General features: G+C 47.9%; 1 protein-coding gene across 3 annotated transcripts; it reads right to left on the bottom strand.

Moving 5' to 3' along the window:
* Nucleotides 1-12,097: 12,097 nt before the first annotated feature.
* On the bottom strand, nt 12,098-15,539 carry LOC4348204 (probable glucuronosyltransferase GUT1). Of its 3 annotated transcripts, none has more exons than NM_001403944.1 (4): nt 15,256-15,539; nt 14,106-14,470; nt 13,258-13,499; nt 12,098-12,955 (listed from the first exon to the last, which is right to left on the bottom strand). In NM_001403944.1, the coding sequence occupies exons 1-4, from the start codon at nt 15,386-15,388 to the stop codon at nt 12,442-12,444; spliced, it is 1,254 nt and encodes a 417-aa protein (NP_001390873.1). In that variant the 5' UTR covers nt 15,389-15,539; the 3' UTR covers nt 12,098-12,441. The 3 variants fall into 3 exon arrangements, with proteins under 3 accessions (NP_001390873.1, NP_001390874.1, XP_066160528.1); NM_001403945.1 differs by having other exon boundaries at nt 12,104-12,955; nt 14,106-14,475; XM_066304431.1 differs by having other exon boundaries at nt 12,104-12,955; nt 14,106-14,495; nt 15,256-15,390.
* Between the last annotated feature and the right edge of the window lie 535 nt (nt 15,540-16,074).

Genomic DNA, 16,074 nt, shown 5'->3' on the forward strand with positions numbered 1-16,074 from the left:
GCTGGAGTTGCTCTAATTACACTAGATTTGTACTATAATTATATTTAACGTTTTTTTTATCTAAAAGACCCTATTTTAATCACTCATTGAAAGCTGATAGGCAGCAAACGCACTTTTAAACCACGCAGTCATGCACCCACACAATATAGCATGAATCTTAAAAACAAGGGTTAATTCGATCCATGCCACTGCAAATATGCCAAATTAGAAAAATGCCACTACTATTCGGGATATCGGCTGGATGCCACTGAAATTTTAAGAAATTGGATGCATGCTACTTCATCACATTTTCCATCCACTCCCCGTCCACGGTGCCAACTTCCCTGTTCCTGTGCGTGGAAGCCGCCGCCGCCGTCAGGCTCGGTGAGGTGGTGGTCGGTGGCTATAAAAGGGCAGCGGGGTGGCGCCAACGAGGAAGGTACAGAAAGAGAAGCCGACACCGGGGCTGGTCGAGCACAGCGGCCTCCAACTCGGTGCTGACGCCGTCTCGCTCCGACCGCACGTTCGCGGCGCCGATCCGTGACGAGCGGAGCTGGAAGCCCCTCAGCCATGCGAGGGCGAGGGCGAGGGCGAGCAGCGTGGCTTGGAGACCATGAAGAGGACGACACCGTCCTCCCAGACACTGCGCTTGCCGAAGACGTAGTCACCCAGCGGCTGCAGCGTGCAGCGCCATAGCTTGTCCTTCTAGCCGCCGCCTCCGTGTGCGAAGATCCAGAGGTGAGGAGGACGAGGATGACAACGTCACGCAACCCAGCCCGTCGCCGCCACCGCCGCAAGGACCACGTCGCACGCATCCTCAGCCGGAGCTCCGGGTTCAGGTGGCAACGCAGGCGCGAGCGGCAGCAGCGGCTTAGGGTTTTGGTGGCGGCACAGGTGTGAGTGTCGACTGGAATCCCGTGCGGAGCGGCCCCTATGCCATGACGGCGGTTGAGGACGCTGCAGGGGAGCGACGTGGCTGCTCCTCGTCGCCCCGCCGGTCATCCACTGCCGCAAGGACCTCGTCGCGCGCGTCCTCAGCTAGGGACGCCGACGCCGCCGGCCGGAGGCGGCGGCGCAGCCGCGGCCCACTCTGCCGCCTCCTCCTTGGCTGCCTCGGCTTCCTCGCTGCGCGCCCCGACAGCACGATGGTCGCCGAGTCGACGCCTGTGAGGTGGCTTCCGCTGTCGGCGTCGTCGATGGAGTGGAGTGGCGGCGGCGGCGGCGCGTCCATGCACGTGAAAACGCGAAGAGGCGCCGCTGAGAGACGGCGTCAATAGGGAGTGGATGGAAAACACAAAGGAGTGGCATGAATTCAATTTCCCAGAATTGCAGTGGCACTCAAGAGTGCTCACGAATAGTAGTGGCATTTTCTTAATTTGGCATATTTGCAATGGCATGGATCCAATTAACTCTAAAAACAATCTGTCCAAACGAAAATCGGACTGTAATCCGCTGGAGAACATGGCGACACAATTCTAGCGAATCCATTCTTAGTTTACTAGAAGGGTATGCGCGGCGACACGCCGCGCACGACAACAAATACATGCACTTTTTAACCCATATTTTTTAGGTAGATTAGCAAAGATAAAATGCATTTATCCTTCTTCCAGATTAAAAATCATTACCATAAAAAAAAAGAACAGAAGTTATTAAGCCAAAGTTCCATATAACTTCACAAGATAAAATGCACAAAGTTCCAAACAACTTCATTAAGCTAAAGCTATTTTTGTGTTCAATCCCACAACCCCAACCACCTTTCGCATTCTTGGTGGCTTTCATTGGTGTCGAAACATGATTTCGGCAATAATAAAAAGGGGTAGCGCACGAGACCTAAAAGTGGATGGATGTGGAGACAAAGGATTTAGACAGGTTCAGGCCCTCTCAATGAGAGGTAATACCCTACTCCTGTTTGGGGATTTGAATCCGCCGAGTGTGTATTGATCTGACGATCAGGTTGTCTCATGCCCCTAGAGGGGCTCCCTGCCCTCCTTATGTAGGTTGGGGGGCAGGGTTACAAGATAGAAACCTTAACCAATACGGTATCGGTTTCCTAAATCTACTTTACAATCTTATCAAACCAGGACTTTAGGCCGTTCCATAATATACAGGGAAACGTAATACCCAAGTCATGATCTGTTACATATTTCATATATATAAGTTATCCCCTATAACTAGTCGGATAACCATGCCGTGTGGGTATGGGGTACCCATAATCTCCACAGTAGCCCCTGAGACCTTCACAGTCGGAAAGATAATCTTCTCTCGAACTAGATTACTCCAAAGCCGAGTGCTTCAATCATCTTCGCCATGATCTCCCAAGTACTTTTTCCAAATCAGAAGACTGTGGAGGGCTGAAAAAATAAAGTCAGATGCATCGACTAGATGCACCTAATAGGTGTAACCCCCGACTATGTGGTTAATTGAACAAACCAAACATATAATCAAGGAATAAATAATCTAACCAACCGAGTGGTTTCGATAATTGTAGTCAACCAAGCGACTTAATATTAATATGTAGCATATGCGGTGTGAATCCCTGAATAATATGATCCAAGTGATATACCGACTGCTTTGTAAAATATGATGAGTGTAACCTAAAGTTGGCTACATTATTGAAAATTCACATAGCAAAACAGCTATAAAGAAGCTTGTATGTTGTGAATAAATAAATTTCCAAAGTATTGGGCATACGCCATGCGCATACTGCTTTAACAGACGTGCTTTAGTCCCTAAAAGACACATGGTTTCACCACACCTGGAAATATATGGCATATGTGGTGTAAAATCCGAGTAAATAAACTCATAAAGGATTTACCAACCGCCTAGAAAATGACCACAATATATAATTAGCCTAAGCCATAATATTGGTCAATAAAAATGCACACTTACGTGGCGAAAAGCAATGATATTGTATCCAATCAATTGCTTAAAAACCCAAACAGCACCTTGACTTATATATAAAAAAGTCAGCGGGACAGCTATATAAAGCTTTACTGTTTGACACCTTTTAAGATGCATTGTACCAACTCCTAAAAAGTTAAGTAACTGCGGTATAAAAGGATTTTAAGGTATTGGGCACTTGATCACGCGCACTTTGGCATAAGCAAAAAGTGCCTAAGTCCCTAAAAGAACGTGACAGGCCATACCTGAAAATATGGGTTGCAGACATATTAGGCCTAGGCCAAAAAATATGCATTCGACACCCTTTAAAGGATGACGCATGTAACATGCTCCCGAGTAATAAATCTTCCGGGTAATATAGACCAAGTGTAGCTCATATGAATAGCTTCTGATCTGAATGATTATCCCTTATGGGATACTCCAAAATAAATATAATAATTGAATCCCAACTGGCGCAAGTATTCGGTTGATAGCCCTTACGGGGAATAATAATTGGTCCAGTCTTTGAGCATAGAAAATAGACTCATGACTATGAATCCATGTGGAATGTATCCGGAACAAGTCCAAATTGGAGATATAATCCTCACGCTTGAGTTGATGAGCCCCTGAGCATATAGCTTGTCCTTCTGTCATAGTCAAAATTGTCTATTGGCAATTGCTGACGCAGTCGGCATGGAGATGAAATGACCAACATGAAGACGAAATTGCTCATCAGAAGTAACGGAAGATGTCAGTGGTAGTAAAAACAGTGACACCAATCAAAGGTAATGAAGTTGCATAACCATGGAGGCGAAGAAACCAGTCGGCAACAGTCAGGTCAGCTAGCAGTGAAGATGTAGGCGCCCAACAACAACGAAAGAGCAGTCGGTGATGACAAAAGCAAACCGACGATGAAGACGTAGACGCGCATCAACGGTGATGGCGAAATCCACCAATCATGAAGATGAAGAAAATAATCGGCGGCGACAAACGCATCCGACGGTAATGATGATTAGCGGCAACAGAGATAGCCGACTATGATGACGAAGTTTCCCATCAACGGCAGCAGAGTAGGCTATGTTGAAGAGGCTTGACAAGATGTTGATGAAGATGACGATGTCGGTGATCCAGTCAATAGCGATGTAGCAGCCGATGATAACGATGAGATCCTCTATCGGCAGTTGCGTAGTAGGCCAACCGTGAAGACAAATAATTGGAGGAGAGTTGATGTTGTTGCCCAACTCGTCTAAACCGAAATATTTGAAGTTGTTGAAGTAGAATGTCTGCTCCGAATCAAAGATGAAGATAATGACTCCTGGAGTTGACTCGTTGGTTGATGAATTGATTTCTTCAGCTTGACATAAAATTTGTCAAATTTTGAGCCTTATATTTGTGTAGCCCCCGACTCTTTGATTAGTTGGAAAACAACTGAACATAGAGTCGAGAACTGTAGCATCTTGTCGTCGAATAGTTATTGCTTGATTGAAGATATGTGTTGAAGATGTCCAAGTAGAAATCATGAATGTTGGAGAGCCACTTGTTGTAGTAAAATAACACGGCATCGCATGCCGAGATGTCGAGATTCACAACAACGTCATGGTTGGTGATGTAGCAAAACTTGTGAAGTAGCAGCAATAGAGTTTGCTGGTACCGAAGATAATAAAGATGAAGTCGCTCCACCATGATGACAAAGTTGTGTTGCCGTGATGAAGTGAACACGAGTCAGCGGCGGTGAAGATAAAAGCACCAGTCGGCGGCGGAAGACGATGATGTCCATCAGTAGTGGTAGCTGTATAAACCAGACGTAGAGGTAAGGGCACTAGTCAGCAGCAGATGAGACGACCGGCGATGAAGATGTAGATGCCCAACAACGGCGGCATAATAGGCCAGCCGTGTAGGCAGAAACACCAGTCGGCGGCGGCGAAGGCCAGCCGGTCGGCGAAGACGTGGACGCCCATGAACGGTGGTGTGACCAACCAACCGTATAGGCGAGGACACCAGTCGGCGGCGACGGAGGCAGGCCGGCGGTGAAGTCATAGACGCCCAACAGCGGCGGCATAATAGGCCAGCCGTGTAGGCGGAGGCACCACTCGGCGGCGACGGAGGCAAGCCGGCAGTGAAGTCGTAGACGCCTAACAGCGGCGGCATCATAGGCCAGCCGTGTAGGCGGAGGCACCAATCGGCGGCGACGGAGGCAGGCCGACGGTGAAGACGTAGACGCCCAACAACGGTGGTGTGACCAACCAACCATATAGGCGAAGACACCAGTCGGCGACGACGGAGGCAGGCCGGCGGTGAAGTCGTAGACGCCCAACAGCGGCGGCATAATAGGCCAGCCGTGTAGGCGGAGGCACCAATCGGCGGCGACGGAGGCAGGCCGGCGGTGAAGTCGTAGACGCCCAACAGCGGCGGCATAATAGGCCAGCCGTGTAGGCGGAGGCACCAATCAGCGGCGACAGAGGCAGGCCGGCGGTGAAGACGTAGACGCCCAACAACGGTGGTGTGACCAACCAACCATATAGGCGAAGACACCAGTCGGCGGCGACGGAGGCAGGCCGGCGGTGAAGTCGTAGACGCCCAACAGCGGCGGCATAATAGGCCAGCCGTGTAGGCGGAGGCACCACTCGGCGGCGACGGAGGCAAGCCGGCGGTGAAGTCGTAGACGCCCAATAGCGGCGGCATAATAGGCCAGCCGTGTAGGCGGAGGCACCAATCGGCGGCGACGGAGGCAGGCCGGCGGTGAAGACGTAAACGCCCAACAACGGCGGCATAATAGGCCAGCCGTGCAGGCGGAAACACCAGTCGGCGGCGGTCGAGGCGGCCGGTCGGTGAAGACGTAGACGCCCAACAACGGCGGCATAATAAGTCAACCGTGCAGGCGGAAGCACCAGTCGGCGGCGGACGAGGCGGCCGGTCGGTGAAGACGTAGACGCCCAACAACGGTGGCATAAAGGCCAGCCGTGCAGGCGGAAACACCAGTCGGCAGCGGCGAAGGCAAGCCGGTCGGTGAAGACGTAGACGCCCAACAACGGCGGCATAAAGGCCAGCCGTGCAGGCGGAAACACCAGTCGGCGGCGGCGAATGCAAGCCGGTCGGTGAAGACGTAGACGCCCAACAACGGCGGCATAATAGGCCAGCCGTGCAGGCGGAAACACCAGTCGGCGGCGACGAAGGCAAGCCGGTCGGTGAAGACGTAGACGCCCAACAACGGCGGCATAATAGGCCAGCCGTGCAGGCGGAAACACCAGTCGGCGGCGGTCAAGGCGAGCCGGTGGAGCGTAAGAGATAAGCTTAAAGCCATGAATCCCTTTTATGCATATCTGGATCTGGATCCTGCAGAACAAACATATAGGATGAGTAGTATCTGATATAAATATAATACTTGAGAAAAAATCAAGTATTTTAAAATATTTATAAATATGTATTTCTTCTCTTGTCAATTTTGATTTCCCCGAGCAGATGACTCTGTACGTTTAAACACTCTGTCCGACTAGTCATAGCCCCCAAGCATCGGGAGTCGGCCTAGGCACTTCCCAGACATGCATATGAGTGACATGAGTTCGTCATTAATGGAACAAAGTTTCACGGATTAGAATTTACTACTCAGGTACTTTTGCAATTATTAAGAGCAGAAAATAAATTTATCTCATCTCTATGCTTTTGATTTATTCCGAATAATACTTAGCACCTTGCGTTACTCGGTCCATCCAACGAGCCCCCGGGTGCTAGGAATCGGCCCAAAGGCAACCATCCATTGGCAAACCAAACGGAAAGCATAGGAAGATAGAACTCCATAACTCGATAGGTACTTTTGTACTCAGATTATGTCGCAAGCAATCAAGATAAATATTATGAAAATTGTTTAAAAAATACGATATAACATCTATAGCCCCCGACTCACTAGTCAACGGCGAACCAGTTGATGTAGTGAGGCAAAGGAAAAGACAAAATATCATATAAAGAATAAAATAAATGATGACTTAGCTTTGTCGTATTCCCTCGATGACAGCAGAAGTAGCCGATGTGGGAATAAAGCAGTCCATCAATGGTGACAAAAACACCAGTCGGCGCCAGTGGAACCAAGCCAGTGGTGTAGATGATGAAGCCCATTAACAGCGGCGGAGTCCGCCAATCGTATAGGCAAAAGCACCAGTCGGCGGTGGAAGCAAGCCGGTCGGTGAAAGCGAAGACGCCCATCAACGATGGTGTGACCAACTAACCGTATAGGCGAGGACACCAGTCGACGGCGGCGGAGGCAAGCCGGCGGTGAAGTCGTAGACGCCCAACAACGGCGGCATAATAGGCCAGCCGTGTAGGCGGAGACACCAGTCGGCGGCGGCGAAGGCGGCAAGCGATACTTGGTAATCTTGATGCGAGATGCATGTGCGTAGATATAGTCCCTGCCTTGAAATACAAGATGAATCTTGGTGACTTGGGAAAATTCAACCATTGCCTTCATGGTCTTGGTGATGATGATTTTGCTCTGTATATGCTTGACGCTAAATTGTAGATTAATCTATCTGGGCAGAGCAGTATTGATCCATGTGCATGCATAGCTGTATTTAGGCCGACGGCTTCCTCTGATTGGTCGGCTGGTTTCCCATGCACACAGAAAGTGCCGGATTGGCTTGTGTGCTTGTTACATGCAATTGCTAATGACGCTGGCTCATGATGATTGCTCCAATCGATTGGCTGCGAGGACAAGTTGACTCGGATTTGGATTAATAATTGGATCTCGTCGGGAAATACGATACCAACAAGAACAGATGCCGGTGGCTGAGAATTGATACGCATCCCTGAATAGATTAAAACAGATGATGACTGCGGTGCGGCCACCTTCTTCAATGAAACTGATGAACATAGCGGCGGCCGGACGAGATCAAGGTAGTCTTGAACCTTCCCGACTTGATTAGGTCCAAGTGAGAAATCGAGAGCTTTCCAAAGTCGTCGACGAAGAAACCGAAGCAGGAGATTGGTTGTAAAGCGATGACGAATCCGGCAATGCTGAAGGTTAGTTTCCATCGCACTTGTCAATGGGAAACTCAACGCACCCCTACCTGGCGCGCCAACTGTCGAAACATGATTTCGGCAATAATAAAAAGGGGTAGCGCACGAGACCTAAAAGTGGATGGATGTGGAGACAAAGGATTTAGACAGGTTCAGGCCCTCTCAATGAGAGGTAATACCCTACTCCTGTTTGGGGATTTGAATCCGCCGAGTGTGTATTGATCTGACGATCAGGTTGTCTCATGCCCCTAGAGGGGCTCCCTGCCCTCCTTATGTAGGTTGGGGGGCAGGGTTACAAGATAGAAACCTTAACCAATACGGTATCGGTTTCCTAAATCTACTTTACAATCTTATCAAACCAGGACTTTAGGCCGTTCCATAATATACAGGGAAACGTAATACCCAAGTCATGATCTGTTACATATTTCATATATATAAGTTATCCCCTATAACTAGTCGGATAACCATGCCGTGTGGGTATGGGGTACCCATAATCTCCACAATTGGTGTTACATTAATAAATTATAGGAGTTAGGAGGGGATAATTGCGGCCAGTCATAGTATGAAAAATGTATGCTTTGTGGTGTCGCAAGAAACAAACCTTGATACCTCTTGGTTGGTGATCAGAACATCTACAAATAGGCTCTAAGATCATTGGCCTTTTTTTTTAGAATGATTGTTAACATCACTTAGGTGATGGTACGTTTGTTGCTTCCAAAATTATGCACGACTTTTTCAAGGAAGTCTCAGATGACAATCTCATTCTTGACCCCATAAATTATTTATGCTTTCACGAGACACTCAGTCGGTGAAGGAAAAAAGGATGAACCAAATCGGTGCCAGGAGCGGGAGACGGCGGCGACATTGACCCCTTGGCTCCTAACAGCGGGAGCCGATCATCCGCCAGATCTGAGCGCTGGACGGTGGTGCTCAAGTGGAGAGGTAGGCTAGAGCTGGCCATCCCAGCGCCGATAAGGACGACGACGTGACATGCCGGCCTATACAATCGCAATGGCGGCGGTCGCCGCCGTCACCGTGCACGATGAGGAGGAATCATCCACCTTCTCTATCCTAAGTAGTAGGGAGGTGGGAACACTACTACAGAAAAGTACTAGTCCGCAGGGCATGCAAAACGGAGCGACTCATTAACACGTAATTAATTAAGTATTAGTTATTTTTTTAAAAAAATAGATTAATATGATTTTTTAAGCAATTTTTGTATAGAATATTGTTGTAAAAAATGCATCGTTTATCAGTTTGGGAAATGTGCGAAAAAAAGAAGAAGAGTGAGTTAGAAAAACAAAGCAATGAGTACAGCCTTAGAAAACCAGCACAGCCGGTCAACCGAGCCGGTGGGGCGTTCTTATCTCTCCATCCCAATCTATCTCAGTGCGCATAGCTGTTGGTATTTCTTAGCAACGCTACTGGAAATATAATTCCCAGCAATGGCACGAGAAATAATTCTGATATATTATGGTTACAGATGTGATCTGCAAGCGCACGGATATACCATTGTAGCATTTCACCCGGGAGTATTCCAAGGTATCGTATTTATTTTATCCCAAGAGAAGATATGATAAGAGAGTACTATGCTAATAGTTTATATATTGCTTATATACGTCAAAGTCTATGAAGGGGTTAGTTCAGTTCAAAGGGTAGGTTGACACACAGAAGAAAGAACTAAGAACTACTCTCACTAAAATATAGTCTAAGCTAAGTGGAGAAAGAATAAGAAAATAACATTCCTGCACTTCTAGTATACATACATCTTTAGTCTGTACTTGCTATTATACAGTCATGCAACCAATACCACGTACCCAGTGTCCTCCTGGTGTTTCGAGAAGCCACCCCTGACTGCCGAGTTCCTTACGACAGCCCGTCATTACCATACAACTGGGGCTAAATACAGAGGAGTACCCTCCCCAGGGAATTAACATAGGATTATATACCGGCGCGGAGGAATACCCATACTGAGCTGTCACCATCAGCGGCCCACCTCTTGTCCGCAATATATAATCCTAATTAATGGTATCTAATAATCTAAGTACCGTGCTTACATTACTAAATACTACTCTACATCCTTGCAACCGACATAGAGCAACCGAATAATCGGACACTAAACCCACACCAATACACCTATCTGGAAAGCTAGTTACGCGACTATATTGATTCAAGTATAAAGTAAAGTCGGTACTCAAGTAATATGAATGGAATAAAATACTGAACTTGTATAAAGAAGAATATTCTATTAATTCATTAAGTCCTAAAAAAAAAGAAAGGAAAGCTACTAGAGCCATACTCGAATTCTCCTAAAGACTCGAGGACTATGAAGACTATTCTATTTCCTACTCTACTAATACTAGAACTACTAAACAATACTTGAGAGAGCTCTTGATCTTCTCCTTGAGGTGTGCATTGGAGAAGAGAGTGTGCATCTCCTTATATAGGTAGGTATGACGGTTGTAGAGTATGGGAATTGTCGGAAATGCCCCGCAACCACCATCAGGAGTTCATCCGGAGCATCCACGCCAAACCCCAGCCTGAACGGCTGTGATGGAAGTTCAGCCGAACCATGATCTGGCCCAAACGGCCCAATTTTTGGCAAGGCGACTCCTCGTTTGCTCCTCAATCCAAAACATGAAATTTTGGCCTTTCTGAGTTCTCAGCCCATCTATCCATAAGTCTGGATCTCGACAGCCTCTGATTGATTGATCGTCTATTTTGTTGTCGATTCTCCTCCATTTATATGTGCTTCTCCTACATAGATGTTAGTAGCATACTATATAGTGGAAGTATATATTTTATTTGGAATTTATGCATTGCAAGTATAGCCAGTCTTCATACATTGGGTAATATTAACGGTCAAAACTGGTCGATAACGACCGTCAACAATAGCTTCAGATAGGGTCTACCATCAATTTTTTTAGGTGGGTCCCACCATAAAAAATCAGAAAAATCGCTCTAGTTCCACAGCTCCTTCGTCGTTCTCTCCGTCCTCCTCCCACGGGACCGACTCCCCCCGCCCTCCTCCTCTGCGTCCTCTCGCACGGTGGCGTATGGCGACGACTACTCTGCCCCATCCTCACCTTCCACCGGCGGTGCAAGGCGGCGGACCATGCCGTGCTCCATGCCGGTGTGGCAGCAGCGACATCACCACCGCTGCCTCACCCCCTGCCTTCCCTCCCCATCCTTCCTTCCTTTGCGCAGCCAGCCTCTCCCCGCTAGCTCTGACGGGCGGCAGTGGCACGGCGCCCGTGCCCAGCCGGATTTACCGCCACAGCAAGCCCCATTGCCGGCGGGCGGGGTGGGGGGAGAACAAAGGGGGAGGGCGGTGTCGGGGGGGGGAGGAAGGCGGATGATGAAGGCCATGATGGTGCCGCATTTGTCGGGCCTCCGCCGCTCCTTCACCCGCACCTATCGCGGTTATCGTCATCTGTCACGCCGTCTCCTCGACCGCCAGATCCGGCCGCGCGGCGCCGGAGATGAGGCCACCACGTGGCCTGCCCTAGCGCCGACACGTACGATCGCCGAGACGGGGCGTGTCCTGGGGGGAGGGGGCTTGCTCCCACCGCCGCCGTCCCGGCATGCCCCGTGGTTTCCGTCGGCGGAGGTAGCCCTGCGCCACGGCTGCCTCGCTTCCTCGCCGGTGCTGGCACGGGGAGAGTGTGGCAGCGTCGCTGAGGATGGGTGTGCGGAGGCGCAGGGAGGCGGCGTTGTGTTGGGGGTGGGGAGGAGGGGTGTTGTGGCGGCGACGCACGGAGGAGGAGCACCAGCGGCGAGCCGCGGGTAGGGAGGCGGATGGCGGCGGCGGCGGCGGCGGCAACCCGGAACCGGCGGCGGCGCGGGTCGCGGGTGGGTAGGAGGTGGTGAACGGTGGGTTAGGGTTTGGATGGGGGCATATGTGGCATGTTTTTCAGAAAAGTCCCTTCTTTTTCTATGTTTACAGCGCTACCCCTAGAAACGGAATTTTCTCTTCTTCGTGTTGTATTTGTACGGAAGACGAAGGGTTTTTCGGATAAAACACAACGTGGTGTCAGGTGGTTCAAGGACGCGAGCGTAATTCCGTGCAAAAACGAGGAGCTTTTTGTAAAAAAAAAAAAGCCAACCACGCTTATCCTCTCTGAGGAGAAAAAAAATTCCAAGAAAAGGAGAAAAATCGTAGCTTTACGGCTTTAAATGATTGATGATTTCTAAGCTGCTATGCATAGTTAAAAAAACAAACAACATACTCTGCCTATGACAAAATTTTACTATTTATGTTTTATATATATATGAACAAATAGCCTGTGCAAGTTGCACGGTGTAACGTATGGGTTATTGACTAGTATTACATAATCCATGACCTGTAATACGCTAACACTACAACAATGGTCAAAACAGACATTGCCATACAGGCACATGGCCTTAAAAAGAAGCAAGGAAAGGGAGCTTTACATTCAATGGTGTGGTTCGCTCATCATCATCAATATATCCTCATTGATCAGCTTCTCATCCGGTGGTGTCATTTACACAAGAACACCAGCCATGGTGAATGGCAATGGTGCCATAACACTATCATATACTGTATATATCTATCTACCACGGCTTCAGGTCTTCCCGGGTCCCCTCGGTCCAGTTGAGCACCTTCTGCCCGGGCTTGAGGAACACATCCCTGCCATGGGGCAGCTTCCTCGCCAGCGCGTTCATCACCTGGTGGAAGCCATCCCCGGGCTCCGCAGGCTGCGGGAACAGCATGGTCTGCTTCATCGACGGCTCCGCGAGCATCGCCTGCTTCCGGAGGATCACCTCCGTTGGTATGGAGGTCAGGATGGTGTCCAGCTGCGGGACATCGTCCTCGGCCACGAACACGGCGATCTCCTCCCACGGGATCGCGTCGGAGAAGGGGAGGACGATGTCGTCTGCGATGATCACCGGGATGCAGCCGAACACCACGGCCTCCACCAGACGAGGGCTCCATGGCGCCCAGCCCAGCGGGCACAGGCAGAAGACTGCACGCTGCATGTCCTCGTAGTAGGTTTGGGGGTGGTCCGTAGAGATGTCGAACATCGGGTTGTTCTTGAAGTTCTCCCACACCGATGCACGGGCGCCCCTGCATTGCATATGTTAGGCAGGATTCAACATTTTGGTATGAAATTTCAACCACCTTGCCACCCTTCCCCTCACCCAGCAACTTTTTTTTTTTAATTTTGCAAAATTTATTCAAATTTTGTTATCATGTAATTTCAAAATTTGGAGGGCAAAAATATTCCTGAATTTCTGCTACTTCAGATCCATCAATTCCCTTAGGCTTTACACAATATAGAACCTAATGGTAGGTGTATCAAGACTTTCTAATCAATGATTGATTAAGACCTACAGCTTTTCAGCTGCATAATTTAATTAGGTGCATACCTTGCATAGTAACCACCCTCAGGATCATTCGAAGTATCATAGAACAAACCACGGAAGTAGACAAAGATTGACCGAGGAGTCTCTGGTGGAACAAGATGAGCTCTGATCTTGTGAGCAGGAGTATACGGCGGGACTGTGATGGAGCCATCCTTGAGACACGCATGGTTCTTCTGCCCAAACGTCTGCACCAGCGTAGCACGGCGCAGCACCGGAAGGATGCCTCGCTCAATAGCCTTCGCCTCCTGAAAAGTAGGAACATGTTGATCTGAATGCACGTTGGATGTACATGATGCTAGAAGCGAATAAACATGAGTAAGGGATAAATAACAGGTGTTGTGTGTGGCTTCGTTACTAGGATGAATTTCCATTCTATGAGTTTGCATATTCCACGTTACATGGGTAATAATACACTCTCTCTCCGTTATAAAATATGAGCATTTGCTGATTGTCTAGCAAAGATCAAGGTTAACGGAAAACTTCTGTTTTTAGTCATTTTATTAGTCAAATTTCAAATTTTGAATTGCTTAAATTCCTATCCCAAGCATCTGATTGGCTGAAAATACATGGATTCCCGCACATTGAAATTATCGCCTTAGAACTACGCATTTTGAATTAAAAATACTTATATTTTTCAAATGGAGGGAGTGTATAGGAGAGGATGATTCATGGTTTATGGCACTATGTATGACCAAGGCCCATACAATTTGAAGATTGAACAAATTTTGACCGAGTTAACACAAATTTTGCTAATCCACAAAAAACTAAAGTTTGCAGTCTAAATAATTTCTTCTCAATGGAGTTCAAAATTACTGAAAATTTTCCGAATCCGAACCTTGTACATGACTCACCTGGAAGTAGAAGCACGCTGCAAAGTCATGTGGCACAACGAAGAAATGATCCGCACCCTCCGTTCTGTTCCAGTAGGGCCAGTACTTGGAGATGAACTTGATCGCACTTCTCATCATGCGTGGAGACTTGGTGGTCAGGGGATGGCCCCATGGCGTGAGGTCGCATGTGGTGTACACTGGAGTGTAGAACCAATCGGCTTCGTCCGGATTCGAAGTCCGGATCGCACTCGACAGCAGGAAGCGATGCATGAAGATCTCTGTGGCAAACATGTGGCTGAGGCATCTGGAATCTTTCGCCACAATGTTCTTGTTGTACTTGGGGGGCAGCTCGTAGACATACACCTTCAGCTTTCCAACAGGATCGTCTTCTCTAGCACATCACCAGCAGCACTTCGTGAATTTTAATCATATCCGCGAGCAAGGAAAGTTAATATAAATGGAGTTAAAACATTGCTGAAAGTGTTCTTTTTAATTCTTCAGTCAAAGCATAATTATTGAAGCTATACTAGCACTTCATCCATCCCAAAATAACTCCATTTTTAAACAATCCGGCCATCCCACACATACCAATAGATATAAAAGAAAAGACTAGAATACCCTCCATTTTATCAAATCCTAATAAAGTTGTATGCTATTTTATCTACTTCGAATACATCTGTTCACTACTTTCACAAATTCTAATAAAATGATTACTTAATGATGAACTTGTTTTTGGACCAATAATTAATGATGAACTTGTTTTTGGATCAATAAGTAAGCAAAGATTATCTAATTTTTGTGGCCGAGGGAGTAGCGAGAAAGCAGGCAAAGAAAAAGTAATGGAACAGCTACGATAGCATAGAAGTCTTGCTACATGGAAAAGAATTAATCAAACTTCATTTATGGTCAGCTGCTCAGCATATTCAAGTCAGGATTATATATATAATATAATCGATTGACGACGCATCACATAGATGAAATAAATAGATTCGATCTCAAGATTTTGGAGCACTCTGTTCAGTGCGATAGCATAGCAGAGAGCACTCGACCGAATCAAATTCCGGCCACCAAAAACGCGACGAGGGGCATAGCACGCGTGTGATTCCTCAGATCTATGCAACAACCGACGGCGCGTAATTAATTGGATTACCGGAGCAACAGACGCACATACCTTTGATCCGCTCGATGCCCTGAGCGGCCGCGGCTGCGACGCCGGAAGAACAGGCGAAGAGAAGAAGCACGGCGAGCGGCATGGCCAGCGGCGGCCGCGCTCGCGCTCGCGCACTCCTCCTCCTCGTCCCCATGAGCTAGACGTCGTCGTCAACGCCTCGATCGGTGTCTGGATCGGGGAGGGAGATGGAGGCTCGAGTTTGGGGGGAGGGAGAGGTAGTAGAGGAGGGAGGTGGTGGGATTATTCTTTACCAGGAGAAGGCATGGGAGAATTCAGAATAGAATAGTTGGGTGACGGTGGTGGTGGTGGTGTTTCTTGCGGGGCTCTCGCTGTCGGCGGAGGAGTTGGTGGTGGCTGGTGGTGGGTGACAACTGACAACATCCTCCCCCTTGTTTTTCCATGATTCAATTTGCATTCCCATGTATAAGTTGTTGCTCCGTCAAAAAAGTTCAGAAACAAAATTCTTAAAAAATCTCTTGATTACAAATAAAATATTATATGATCGATCTTTTTTAATAAAAAATTTAACTGCAGTTAAAGTTAAAAATATTTGACTTAACACTATGCTAAAATTATTTATATTTTAAAACAGATGGAATACTAGTTTACATTTTCGTTTTCAGTGTAAAAACAGTTCATCACCGGTTTATCGGAAACCTACCCAAAATCAATAAACCCGATCGATTTTCATAAGCCAATGACTAACGGTTTAACGTAAACTGAACGGTTTTGTAAATGCTGATACATCTCTGTACCTCACAGATTGCCAAGGCACTCCACTTCATTAATTATATTGACCACACGGTATCCGTACATATG

The sequence above is a fragment of the Oryza sativa genome, chromosome 10 (assembly GCF_034140825.1).
Source record: "Oryza sativa Japonica Group chromosome 10, ASM3414082v1".
Taxonomy (NCBI): Eukaryota; Viridiplantae; Streptophyta; class Magnoliopsida; order Poales; family Poaceae; genus Oryza; species Oryza sativa.

Bases quoted from the DNA above. Each gene is read 5' to 3' on its own strand.
- LOC4348204 (NM_001403944.1), bottom strand. From the start codon at position 15,388: ATGGGGACGAGGAGGAGGAGTGCGCGAGCGCGAGCGCGGCCGCCGCTG. The intron at 14,471-15,255 runs GTATGTGCGTCT...GTGCTAGAGAAG, and splicing joins GGGCATCGAGCGGATCAAAG to ACGATCCTGTTGGAAAGCTG. The intron at 12,956-13,257 runs GTATGCACCTAA...TATGCAATGCAG, and splicing joins GAGGGTGGTTACTATGCAAG to GGGCGCCCGTGCATCGGTGT.